The sequence below is a fragment of the Columba livia genome, chromosome 2 (assembly GCF_036013475.1).
Source record: "Columba livia isolate bColLiv1 breed racing homer chromosome 2, bColLiv1.pat.W.v2, whole genome shotgun sequence".
In the NCBI taxonomy this organism is placed as follows: Eukaryota; Metazoa; Chordata; class Aves; order Columbiformes; family Columbidae; genus Columba; species Columba livia.
Window position 1 is genome coordinate 30,599,937 of NC_088603.1, and position 14,477 is coordinate 30,614,413.

The following is a 14,477-nucleotide window of genomic DNA, read 5'->3' on the forward strand; positions in this document are numbered from 1 at the left end:
CCTAAAAATAAGAGGTGAAGCCTGCGTTGTTCCCTCCACTTGTGGCACAGCTTGAAAACAACCTCCCAAAAACCCCAAACAAACAAAAAGCAAGCAGGCCCACCCCAGCCCCAAACACCCAACATTCAAATTCAGTAGGGTATTAAAACACCCTGTGAAAATGTGTGTATGTTCTTCGTCAGAATCAGTCTTTCTCCAAATTTACAGAGCCCATCCTCCTCCCTTTTGTCAGTCAAATACGATGCTTTGGCAATATCTAACTTCTGGCTATAACTCACATATATATGAATTGTACATACTCCTCACTTCTTTTTTTTTGGTTACATTTTGCAGGAAGCCATTCTAGGCACTGGGAACAGACCACAGTCTCTTCCAAAAGAATCACCTTACTGCAGGGGCCTCTCCAGTCCAAATGGTTAGGAATCCAATACACAACAATCTTGCAGAAATCAGCTGCCAGATTTATTATTCTACCTGAAAACCCCAAACAAAACAAAACAAAAAACCCCAAACAAACAAAAAAGTGGAATAAAAACACTTTAAATAAACCTCTTAGGTACATTTTTAAAAGGGTTAATCAGTTCAGTGAAAGACTTTTTATATCTTCTGCTGAGAGATCATGTAATGTTGGTCTGATTGCTTGTTTTGTTCAGTGAGTCACTACCGTATACAGATATATATATATTTCTTCTTAAATATTACACATTTTATGCATTTTTTTGGTCTTTTTTTTTTCTTTTTTTTTTTTTTTCCTTTTTTGCCCAACCCCTTTCCCAAATACCCACATCTTGCCACAGGCAAGAGGCGCTCCGTGCTGACATTAAAGAACCGAAACCAATCCAAGGTCTTTTCATCAAAGCATGTTTCATTTGAACCTTATTTCAATGGAAACCACATTTTTTTTAAACAATCTTAGTCAACCTCTTCCCTTTCCGTTTTTGCTAATTCTGCAGTTTTAAACTTCTGATTCCGGGTTGATCACTGAAAATTTAAGTGCCATTGAGATTTATGGATGACAGAATTAGGTGACATATTAAGGCATATATACACTCCCACAACATATGTTGTCTTATGGATCTGAGTAAATTAAATACCTGCCCAAATGCACCTGTGGTTTCTAGTGACCACTACTTCTTTACTTTTGATTAATTATATATTAGAGTATTCATGGCTTAAGTAGTGCCTTAACTCACAGAGGATTGAAAATTAACCGACCACGTAGGATTGTCTTTGAAATCTATCCATTCTGATGAAAACTGTTCTTGTTGTTTTATGGTTATGCATTCATTTTCCTCCCACTTCTTGGGAATACAGGAAAATGAAGTACTCAATTTAACACCTATTTAGATTTCACTGGGCAAAAAAAGAAATCCAGATCTTACCCCCTTCTCCCTCCCTTCAAACTAGGAAATATTATATTTCAGAAAAGGTGCTCATAAATATTTAAAACTTGGGGCATTTGTCAGGGCTTTTTTTTTTTTTCCTTTCCATTTTACATAGAGAATAGTGTGTGTGGCTTGTGTTCAGGATTGCCCCTCTCAAAAAACAAAATTTGAAAAAACAACAACAAAACCCCCTCAAAATTTAAATTGTCTTCCAAGCATATCTGATCACATTTACATTTAGTGTCCAAAACAAGTTGATTGGTAACATCAGTGCCAGCACTACAACGTCATACAGCGACTTCAAGGTATTCTTTGACAATTTGTCTAAGTCTCCGTTCCACCGACAGTTACAAAAGGTTCTGCAGAGCTTTCCTTAGCAAGCTGAAGCTTACTAGTCATTTGTGGATGCGCATAAAAGCTGCTTATAGCACAGCTATGGCGTAAGCTATTTTCTAAGCAATAAATGGTTCAAGTCATCTATTTTGTCCTGAAATGCTACCTGTAGTTACAGCATTGCTTATAAATGGTCATAGTAAATTCAGCATCAAAGAGAACATTACAGAAAAAGACAGCAGCAGAAGCATTAGCATTATCTAGTATTTATATATGTTATCAACATAACACAGCAGTAAAAGGTTTAAATGCATATTATTGGGTACCGTGTCTAAAAATTACTAAAGTACCTATTTAGTGTATTGGATATTTTTCTCAAGGAGTGCTTGCTGTGTCTAAACAGCATAATTAGATATGTGACTTAGTACAGTTAATTTCTATTGATTAAATAACTTATTTATGTACCAAAGGAAATGGAAGGATACAAAATGTCTTCTCCCTCCTGATCATGATCCTGTATTTAATGCTGACACAATCATCAGAAAGCCTACCACATGTAATTACTACCCTCAAATGGATCTTGAAAGGTCTAAGCCATAGCATGGGCCATACATGTATAGCAACGTGGCACCTGATATGGCATGCGGCTTGCAGTCTGAAGTCAGGGATTTTGCTTGGTCATTGTATATACAGCCACTCTGGCATTAACCAGGCTTTTTTTTGAGGCCACACCAGGAAGAAAAAAAAAAAAGAAAGAAAAAAGAAAATCTCTTGAGATATCTGGGTTGTTTTCAGAGGCAAGGTGCAAAGTCTGCCGCTGCAAGCTTCTAAATTAAATGCTGTGGTATATGCTTTGCTCCTCTTTTAGAACTGCAGAAAGACAATTAAGAATGGCAAGAAACAAATGCCCTAGGCATGTTGTGCTGATATCATCATCAAGTGGTTATTTTGCACAATAAGAATTAACTGTACTACGGATACCCAGAGAAAATGTACAATATCTTATGCTGATATGAAACAAAACAGACATGATATAGCTTTTTTGTACTTAAAACCTGTATGTTCCCTTCCCAAACTTAAGTAAAAAGCAAACCCACCCTTTTCCTCCTGTTACACAGAACAACGTTTAGGTTCCAAACCCCCCTTTCAAATAAAGTGCGCTGTCCATGGCAGACCATAGGAGTAATGCAACAGGAAAAGCCCCTTTTAGTGTACTATTTAAAAAACGAACTGAAGTCGATTAAGCTTTCCTCTGGGTCTTGAGAAAGAGGAGAAGCCGAAGGGAGGGGGGAAACATCCCCTTCACTGTCACTGTTGTTAATAGACATAGCCTTCGTTATAGGGGTGGGTGTTGCAGCAGCCACCGTCCTGCATGTAGACCATGCTCTCATCAAAGTGGGACAGGGGTACAGTGTCCTCCTCGTTGATGTGACGCTCCATGTCAGTCTTCAGTAAGGGACGCTGGTTGTCTGGAAAAGCCATGGAGAAAAGCGCTTCAGGGTCGCAAACAAACTTGTAGACGTATCTTTCTCCAGCCACCTTAGGACAACAGAAGGGACAAAAAGGTGCAGCGTAAGACCTTGTGGTTTTCCAACTCCAAGTTCAACAGTCTTGTGAAGAACTCACCTTTGTTAAGCAATTAATAATGCAGCAGCACAACTGGTAAGGCAATGACCTAGCAAAGACAAGAGGGTTTTGCAGAAACAGACTGTGCAGAACACTCTCGGTTTTGCCACACGTGATATCCTGTTGGAAGATGAACTAGGTATTCTAAACTTTTGTTTGTGATCGCTTCCTATACTTAACCACAAATGGAACTGTTCTCATTGGAAAATGTAAACAAACTGTCACTACAGTGGTGAAATAAAATGACTAAGTCCAACATTCTGTGTACGAAGTGGAAAAAAGAATCACATTGCATGATAGAGATCTGAACTTCATTTTACGCAGATTGATTCACACTTAAGTATAAAAGCACTTAGTTATAGTGCATACTGATTGTACAGGGACAGCATAAGCAAATACGTAGGCTAATATGTACTTAGCAATTGCTCATGCAAAGCTGGGACATTTGGATTTGCTTATGGAGGGGCAATTTGTCCAAAGATCCTAAAGTTTTCCTTTATTCAGAAACAGCACTAAATGCCTGTGCTTCATCTTCCTAAAAGCTGGAGAATGGTAAAAACAATAAAGAATTTGTGTCTTATTAAAAAAAAAGAAGTCAGTATAGTGTCTTCTCAAGGACCTTAAAAAATTACATTAAAAATAAGAACCATGTTGTATGCTCACAGTTTATTAAAATGATTTTAACATAAAGATCATATTGCCTGCTTCTTGCAACTCCAGCTAGCATGGCACTGGAAGGGAGTGAGTGAATGAAGGTGGCAAAAGTGTTTTTATGGGTGCAAAACAGTCTGAAGCAGCTGCCTCAATTTTCACCTTATTTATTATATAAATAATGTAAAATTTTGGTAGATGCTGTATCTGAAGTAGAATTTTTTTCATCAAATTAATGTGAGCAAGTTTGACAGACTTAAGGTTGCATTCAGAAATTGGGCATTTGCATAACCTGTTTGCTTAACTTTGCTTAACATTGCTTAACTTAAAACAAAAGGGGAAAAAACGTGCCTGCAAACCCTTCAGTACAGAAACCTGCTATGAATCGACAACCACCATTAGTTTTTAATGTACACTAACTGGCCAGACAGAGTGATCCCAGAGCAAACCTCAAACATTGCTACATCAGAAAAATAAGCATCCAAATTAGCTTTTAAAATGTGTATTAAATACATTCTTGTAGATAATAAAGTAGTAGTTTAAGAGCTAGCAAGCTAGCTGTCAGAAGTACTTGTAAACTTTCCATATTAAATGGATGTGTGGGCTGGGCAGCATTATCAGCCTTACGATATTCCTGTCCCCACCTTTTCAACTTGTTCCACTCTCTTTGCGTCTCGCTCTTGCCTCTGTGCTGCCCTTGAGCTGTGCCAGCAGGACTGCTCATGCAGCAGAGCTGGAACCTGCAGCAAGGAGCTCCTCTGCCTGCAGCACCGCCCAGCACAATCCAGCGTCTCAGCTTCTCCCCAACTGGACCCAGTCTCCAGTCCACTTCACAAACACTCAATGCAGAGAGTTATGTGACACACAGAAATGGATGAGGGACTGTTCTGCTGAAGTAACACAAGCCAGTACTACCCCTGATTGTTGTCCCAGTTGCCTCCTGGTTAGTGAAAAAGGAGAACGCTACCATGACCCCATAATCAAAGCAAGAGAACTTTTAACAGGCAACTCCAAGCTGAGGCTTCACAAAACCTACTGGAAAAATTGTCCAGTAACTCGAGCCAAGAGCATCGTTTCCATTCATGGAATTGGTAAAGGGCAGCTTTAAACACGTCAGTCATTAAACGTCACAAAACTAATGTCAAAAGATATGGAACAAGATTTACAGCACAAGGTGTTCATTATGATCTTCGATCACACCTGCCAGTTTTGCAGATGCAACAGACAGGTCTCTCCTATTGATTTCTCAGTCAATCTCCATAGTACTACTTGGCAAAATTTAAAAATATACATGTATAAATCAGCAAGCCAATTAGAAGGATGGCTTGAATACTGTCAGCACGACCAGACTGTTATATATAAATTATTGTTAAATATTTCTCATAATTCAGCCTATTATAAAATATTAAATTCCACTTTAAAATGGTATTATTACAACACTATTGGTAAAATATTAAATTATTTGGTATGTTAATTGGTATCATTTTTCTCCCCATCTTGCACTTACCAAAGTACCCAATCACTGGGCAGCTAATTTAGAACTGCAAAACATTATTCATACCATACTCTACTGTTTGCCTTTCCCAGGTGGCAGGAAGCTCTTTTGGATATTTTTGAATGTTACCTCTTTCCCTATAATCATGATGTGCATTGTGTGAAGTAAAACCACAGACATTTTCTACATAGAAAAAAAAAAATCTTGATGCATATACTGGACCTGGTAGGTGAAAAAGCTTAGTGTTTGCCTAAATAGACGAAAAACCAACCTAAGCAATGCAGTTACAAGTACTCCTCATAAACTGACTTACAGATTAATATGCAACACGCCAGTGAAATTCAATACAAAATTAGCTGCTCACCTTTTGCATGATTCCCTTTTCATAATAATAGCGAAGTGATCGGCTAAGTTTATCATAGTTCATAGCTGGCCTATTTTTCTGAATCCCCCAGCGACGTGCCACCTGCCACAAAAATGGATTAGCATTGATTTGTTAAATGCATTTAACAAGCAGATCTTATCATCAGATAGTTCATTTGGGGATGGAGGAGGGGGAACCCTGCAGGTGCAATTAATAAATACAAGAGAAAAGGTTGCCATGACCTGAATTTCCCATTTACTCCTATGACTTTTAATTGGACACACAGTCATCCATTAAACTGGAAGCAGACTTACTTATTTGCAAATGTAGTGGAGCACTGGGGGGGTTTTTTGTTTGTTTTCAATCAACTGATGAAAAAATAAAGCTATATAAAGAGATTATATACAAAAAATATCTATCACGTTCCACCAGAAAACTTTCGTGCAAGATGAAAACTATTCTAGTTTGACACTGTGGATAATTGTATTATTCCTGTGTTTTCCTTGCTGTCAGAACACTAAGTTATATTAAACACACATGCATACACACTTAGTTCATGAACTAATACAGACTGTATGTACTTGGAATGACACTGATGTTGAGATTATTAGGAGATACAAGTCAAAAGCCAACTCTCAGTCTTAAATATTACTTCAGCAAAAAAAATGAATTATCAAGAGGAGGCAGGGTAATTGCTTGGAAGAACTTATATGTCAGTATGAAGAATGGGACAGAAATTTCATAGTTGCAGTTGTATAATGTCCCTTAAAAATAATAATAAATGGGGAGTTGCAAATAACTCATGGAGCCATTCCACAGAGAACAATATGCCTTCTGCTCTGACCTATGATTCCTACTTGCCTTTATGCTTCCTGTTTTATTGCCAAAGGTAGTTCTGGACCAAGAGACCTTTTGTTTAAATAGCTTAACTGCTTATTCCCCACCTGAAATCATAATTGGCTGTTGGTGACATTTCAATTACTGGCTGTACAAATGACTATCATGTCACCAGAGGGGAAAAAAAGTCAAAGCTGATGAACTCTTTAAAGCACATTTTATAAAAATGTTTGAAAGGTGCATGTGGAAAAAGGAGAGAGTAGCCAAGCAGCTTCTCTGCACACTAATCTGCACAACTTTCCCATAGGTGTCTGGAGCCTTTTGATGCAAACCATAGATGACATGCAGCACTGAGAATTGAAGGGGACTAAATAACAACACCAAAATCCATGACTTTGATCTCCATCTGGACAATAATTTTTAAAATTTCTTTTGAAAGCATTATTTCCTTTCAATGGTGCAGCTTTTCAGGCTCATGTAAATTATCATGGCTCCGCTAACTTCAGCTATGTTATAGCTGTGTTGAAACATATCTCCAATCATGTCAATTTATTCCAGCTGTAGATTTGGCCTAGATATATAACCTTGATTCGCCCATTCATCTTTGTAACATATGCCTACATCACTCTTTGTTTATTCCTGCCAAGCTTTTTCTGCATCAATCAGAGTCCTAAAAGTCTCCAACAAAACAGGCTTGTATAATAACTAAATACACTGCAAAGATAACTACAACAAAATAATGGTTAAGTATATGCTATGTTATGTGGTATTTTGACATTCCTAAATAAGCAAGCAGGTCCAGAAGTAGTCTTGGTAAGCAAGTCTTCCTGTCCCTGAACTGCACAGCATTCATCAAGTCTTGCTCTATGGATGGGGTTCAGGCTTCTAGCCTTCCACCCCACCTTCCTGCTGAAGGTTGCTGGCCCTGTGACAAGACAGCAGAAATGGACCTATGCCCAACTCTTAGCCTCCACAGTTCACCGTTATCTACTTTCCGAATGAACTATGGTGCTCTAGGAGCTGATACATATTCATTTTTATTGTCACCCTTTCTACAAGGGCATAAACCTCCAGAAGAGGATGGCATGGAAAGGTCATGTTATTGACATCCTAACCTGCCACAGCTGAACCAACAAGATCTTTGACTTCCCTTCAATTTACACTTGGCAACCAACAGAAGTGCGCAACTTCCCACAGGCTATTCTTATTTTAATCGACAGTTTCTGTCAGATCCATGACATTCATATGAAAACAACTTAGGCTACTTTGTACTTCCTAGGAGCACAGAGGAGTGAAGGAAGTTTCAAGCAGCCTGCCTCAACCAGATCTTGGACGCAGTGCTCCTCAAAAACACAAAGCAACTGCTGACAAGCAGATGATCCAGTTAATCAGAATACGCAGTTCTTTAGGGACTTGCACAATAAGGAAGTCTTAGGGTTTTGTTTTGCTACCTTCCCTTTCTTAACTAACAAATCCTCTTAAGTTTTTGCACCATCTGCTGGGAACCATTTTTCAATAAATCTCTTTAATCTTGAAAAACTTTCAGCATACCTTGAAGACAAGACAAAACTATGATGGTAAAAAATACTCTGACTGCGGTAGAAGGAAAAATTAGATACCCCATTCAACAAAATCAAACGAAAGCCTTTCCAAAGATTTCACTCTGTTCTGGGCCAGGTCACACAACTAAGTAGCTCATGTAGCCTGCTAAGGCTGCAGACATGCAAGCAAAGTTTCAGTGTCAAATCAACTAAGACTCTTCTGTCGTCAAATCCTCAGATGCACAGTGCCAGGATCTGCCACGGTGACTACCACTAGTGAGGGGGATGCTCAGACAAATGAAAGTGAGCACATGAGTCCTTGCAGCAACCTGCCCCTCAGCCAGACCATGTCGGGAAGGAAAGGGACATCAGTCCTCTTGCCATCCCCAGCTACTCTATCAACCCGTAAGGGCTCTTGGCGGATGATGTAACTTAAATATAAGAAAGTTTTCAGGTTGCTTATGCCAGCAGATGAATGGCAAACAGCAGAAATAGCTGGTGGAACACAGAAGCAGCCTTACACACCCAAACCCTCTTACTCAGCTCTAGCTCAGAGGGGATCCTGATGGAAAATATGCTGCGATCTCCTCTATTACCCAACTCTGTCCAAGGGGCTAAAATGCAAACCAGAAAGATACTGCTTTTTAACAACCCTAATCAAATCATCCGCATCAGTATTACAATAAAATTCATGGACACCAGATTTTCCAACAATTTCCACGGCTGTTTAGAACACAGGATAGATTATTTAATACTACCTAGTCCAAAAAAAGTTTACATAATAAAATGTTCAATTTATTCCTGTTTATCACACAAGTGAACTAAATCACGCTCCAGCAAGTAGTCATGAATACAAGTAATTTTATCTACCCCATGAGTCCTTCATGGTTCAGGAGAGCTGTGCATGTGCATGAGTGTTTGCAAGTCCAGTACCTCAGCATGCACTAAACAATCTGAAGATACAGATAAGCGTAGGAAGACTCTGAAGATGACTCTAGAAATTTTGATGGGATTTTAATGCCTAACAATCTTAACTTCCTCCTTTGCCATCTGTCAGACTTGGGGTCCTTCATTCTACAGCCTAAAAGTTCCAAGTTCCTGTATCTTCACACCAAAGAATATTTGGTGTTCAAAGACTATTCAGGGACAAGTTTCCAAAGGATTTTGGAACACAGCTCTATCCATAAAGCGATTCTGAAAAATCCAGGCCCTAAAATTATTGCCAAGTATTTTATAACTCTAGTACTTGCAATATTTTTACTATTTAGTGGGACTAGAAAATTAAGTCTATGCTTAACCACACCTACGTCCTAACTGAAGTAATACCCCTGCCATCCTTTCTGTCACCCTTCTAAAGTGCTAATGAAACAAAACACTGAAGGTAAGCAAGACCTAGAGTCCAAAAGAGTACTATTAAATTTGCACAACGGGGCAGTGGATATCGGGACACGCTGTCTGTCTAACATACCTCCTCCGGCTCGATCAGCTTGAATTCCATGCCTCGGCCAGTCCATGCTATGAAGTGAGAGTTTGATGGGTCATCAAGAAGAGCTACCAAGAACTGCCAGAGCTGAAGTGAGCCTCGCCGTTGATACGTGGGTCCCTCACGGTACATGCCTGGCTCCTGTTTGACATCACCTGCACAGAACAGCAACAATGTTAGATGAGCAATGCTCAAAAAGCATCATCACTCCATTTGTCAGAAAAACTGGCAAATCAATCATTAAGGTTAATAAAATAGAGGGAAAGATTTCTTACTACCCAGCCACCCACAAACGCAACATTCCTCTGTCTGCTGTTAATTGTAAACACTCTTACAATAACACATTAATATACTAAAAAGTACCTAAATTCAGTCATGATTTATGGAAGTCTCCCTAATCCTATCCCCATTTACTTCTGATACATGCAAATCTCGCTTGCAAACCATTTTGCAATATCCTTTATCTGAAAGAGCATGAACTATTTTTGTAGGCAACTCTGATGTCTGAGTACTGCATTTGTGTGCTATACTTTGCACAACCCTCAGTTTTGGAAATGTAATGTATGCTTCGTAAAGCTGCAAAACCGTATTGAGTGAAACTTCTTTTGCATGCAAATGCTTCTAAGGAAAATTTGACAAAGTATTTGACTTGGACTTAAACAGCATGTGCTTTATGTATAGCTATGCAAATCCTGCAGATATGCGAGTTCCTCTGTGGCATATTGGACTTGCATATAAGCACATATTACTTTTACTCATATATGCATATTAGATTAGTATTCCCCCTGAAAAGCAGTGAGTTAATTTTTCTAAAATTTCAAATCCAGAGGAAGCTTTTAAAAACAATAATAATACTCTGCTACCAGTTCCACAAACTGCCAATGAAAGACCATCCTTCTACACCCATACTGTGTCTTTGTTGTTTTTAAATCATATTTATACTACACAACTCATGCAAACAACAACAGCTGAAAGGTCTGATGCTGAAGCAGAGAATATATTTTACTTCACACAATGATAGCAATCCTTGATATACTGGTAAAACTCCTAATTTCAACTGCTAGAACAGCAATACTCTCCAATAAGCAGTGTTTAATACGGAAAGCCAGGACTTCACATTCAACCAAAACATTAGGATGCTCTGATGGCCATTACAGAACAGCTCCGTGTAGTCAAAGAATAATAATATTAAAAATGGAGCACTTCCTTTTGTAATCAGGAAAGAAAATTGAGTCAATAGCTGTGGAAAACAAATAAATCAACACAAAGCTTTTTGGTTTATGTGAGGTTCAAGTTCCAGTCCTGAAAGGCCTTCGTTTTCAAGGACAGGATTTTTCTTTTAACGATAGCTGAGCGATGCACAAATAGCAAGTGCAGTATTACAGAGGATCAGATTCTTTGTCTGTGCCGATCTTTAATGTCAAATGAAGCAGCTGAGAACCTACTTCTGAAACATCATGACTAGCCCTGAGCTCATACCACTTTTGCTTTACTGGCCAAAACATGATGACAAATCCATTATTTTTTCCTCAAAAGTCATAATGCTACAAGTACAAACACACCTATTTGTATTACAACATCAATCTTCTAGAGTACAAGGTATCCTGTCAATGGACAGTCACAGAAGCTGGCAGCAATCACTTGCTTTGCAAGCGCACGAATATTTCCAAACATTTATTTCTTTTATGGTATTTGTATTTCTTTTCCATTTTCATTCCCTTTTCTGTACAAAACCCAAACAATCAAAAAGGATTTTCAAGAAAGACATGGACAAACACTACTCCTGAAGAGTTTTAAGTTCTTGTCATACAGGTCTTATCCCATTGCCATAAATGTAAATATGAATTTGACACTGACACTGAAGACAGGTCACATTCACAATCATTGACACAATGTGCCTTAAAAAGGTAAGGGGGTGGGGGGAAAGTAGGCAATCCAAAGCCAGTAGACTTTCAATAAACTACCCTTTCAGTGAATGTGTCAACCCAGTGACAATGCAATTCTGGATTGAGCGTACTTCAGTTAGGTCTAACACTATTTCAAATCCTCTATTTATTTCTTGCCATTCCTTACAAACCCTGGAATGCATGTTTGTACCTCCATTTGAGGAATGTGTAATTCTTTCGGTTACCTTCATTTTAGAGTCTCCCAATCTTCATCAAACACAACAAATGCTGCCAGACATGCAATAGTTTTGTAATCCATATTAAGCGATTCTCAGGGGAAAACAAACAAAATAAAGCAGGAGAAAATCCCCAAGAGTTCTCCAGCTCTACTTTTAGCTATGGTCAGAGAGCTGTTCACAAGTTTATCAGAAGGTATCACATCTTTCCCGGTAAAATAAATAAAGCCATACATGCATCCATTAACACAAAGAAGCCACTCCAGCATATTTAAATAATCCATCTCCAAATTACCTCCCAAAGTTGCAGACTAACAGAGTCACCAGTCAGAAATACTGAGTCCATCTACTTTGTCTATAACGAAATAAATCTGAAATCAACTGAGTTACACCAGGAAACTGATTTTACATCAGAGTAACTGAGGATAATTTGGGCCATTTATTTTAATTGACCTCAGAATCCCTCTTGGAAAAAAATCTGTTGTAATGGGTACTGCTGTGAAAAGATCATTGATTTGTTATCAATCCCACTGAAAAATAAACCGATAGTACAATGTTTAACATGGTGCAAATATACTGACACAAACACAAAAATGCCCTATACACTCACTCCCACTATTCATCACTTCACAGACAGCGAGACAAGAGGCTTAATCCTCAGTAAAACCAAAGCTGCCGCCTTCTCCACCGTTTTGTTAATTATAAGAACAGCTTTCATTAAATCCCAAACAACAAGCAGTATGTGATCATCAGTGCAATGGAAATCCTCCTATTACTTCTCAACTGTACAGGAACTGAGCTCCTCTGCCACAACACTGGATACAGCATCTTTCACTGGCAAAAGTCAAACCACATCCTATTGAAAAGGAGACTTTGGTTTCAAGAGACAAAGGTCAGCTTTGGTTGGGTGCACCGCAAATGGTGTGTTAAGGAATCCTACACTGGAACATTACTGAGCTTTTTTTGATCAGCAACAGAGAAAAGTCCCTCACCTATTCCTTTTTCATCTCCTGACACAAGAAAAAGAAAGAGAAATGTGTCATACATACCGTCAAACTTCTCTGGAACAACACAAGTGTCATCATAAAACTGCCTAGGTCCCTTTTCATACATGCAACCTGTAAGTTAAAAAAGAGAGACACATTCATATAAAAGATGCATGGAGAAAGAAGAGACCATAGGTTTAATGCCAGAGGGAACACTAAGTCATTGAAGAATCAGATTAATATCCCACATCCTTTACACACCACCCAATCGCAACATTTTGGCCTCAGTACAGGGTTGTTTATTTAATGTATGCATTCCCAAAAGACTCTTAATCTCCACCTGCAAAAATGAAAAAGCACCCCTTTTTCTCTATGATTTATTCTAAAATGTTTGCCTCATTTCCTGTTTGAACTAGCACGGCTTTGACTTTTAACCATTGGTTCCTGCGGGTCTTCTCCCTGCGAGACTAAAATGTCCTACTCAGTATCTCCTCCTCATACTCACAGAAGTCACCCCCCTTGATGATTCCTCCAAATAAGATAATTCTGTACAATTTATTTTTGCTGTTAAAAGACACTCTCTGCAACCCTACGTTCCTCCTAGCACTCTCTTCTGTACATAGTCCCACTTTTCAGTATTATTTTAATGTTTTGCTTAACCAGAACTGCACTGTATGCAAGTATCAGCCTCACCAGTGCTACTCAGCAAGACAAAATATCTCCTCCTCTCCTGTCTCCCTATGGCCCTACTTTTGACTGTGCAAATACTACAAGTGGCCTTTTTGCCATACAGTCACAGTATTTGGTTGGGCTGTTTTCCCACTGTGAAGCCAAGGAGGAGGAGGCCCACCTCAAAATCATTTTTTCCAATATACTGCTTCCCGGTTCCATAGGCCTGGTCTACACTCAGCATATTAAAAAACCATTTTGTTTAATGTGCCCAGATTACCAAACAATTCAAACTGTTTTCTGTGACTGCCCTGTCCTGCCCATTATTTACCACTCTGCCTATCTTTGTGCCATAAAGTTATCTATTAACTTTGTCCCGTATCTTTACTGAAAATGTTGAATAGCAACACTCCTGATATAAATTCCTACAGAACTATAATAGAAACAATCCATTCAGAGATGACTGGCCAGTGCCAGCCACTTTTAGATCTGTCAGTTGGCCAGGTCTTAATGTATTTAATGTGTACTTTATTGATACTGCTTTGTGCTAACTTCTTAATCAGAATGTAATGCAGTGGCAAATTGAATGCCACAAAAAGTCTAAATATAAGATACAAGTATCTTTAGCAACTAAACTTTTAATCTTAGCAAAGAATAGAATCAGATTTGACATGACCTTTTTTCCATAAAATCATGTTGAGTGATTTCCAAATAGAGAGAACAAATATTTATTGAACATCACTGCTTTTTCTACGTCATTCGTAACAATTTTACCACCTCCAAGTACTCACGAGTGTATAACATGGCAAAGATTGTTTTTCCCATGTCTGTGCTCTGATTAAAATTTAAATCTGTTGACCTTAGCCCTGCAGCCTGTGGATTTTTCCCTGATGTCTTTCACCTCTCTTATCAAGGTTCTATACTTCATATAATTTCATCTACCAAGACTGTTATAAATTTCCAGCTCCTGTTTCACCCTCCTTGT

General features: G+C 38.6%; 1 protein-coding gene across 5 annotated transcripts in view; it reads right to left on the reverse strand.

Moving 5' to 3' along the window:
• Nucleotides 1–440: 440 nt before the first annotated feature.
• ETV1 (ETS variant transcription factor 1) overlaps nt 441–14,477 on the reverse strand; it is a 67,353-nt gene continuing 53,316 nt past the window's right edge. For all 5 annotated transcript variants that reach the window (XM_065051192.1, XM_065051190.1, XM_065051191.1 and 2 more), the window contains 4 exons: nt 12,887–12,955; nt 9,701–9,870; nt 5,855–5,956; nt 441–3,257 (listed from right to left, as the gene is read on the reverse strand). In XM_065051192.1, coding sequence (XP_064907264.1) covers nt 3,036–3,257; nt 5,855–5,956; nt 9,701–9,870; nt 12,887–12,955 — 563 coding nt within the window. In that variant the 3' untranslated portion in view covers nt 441–3,035. The remainder of the gene's footprint in view (nt 3,258–5,854; nt 5,957–9,700; nt 9,871–12,886; nt 12,956–14,477) is intronic.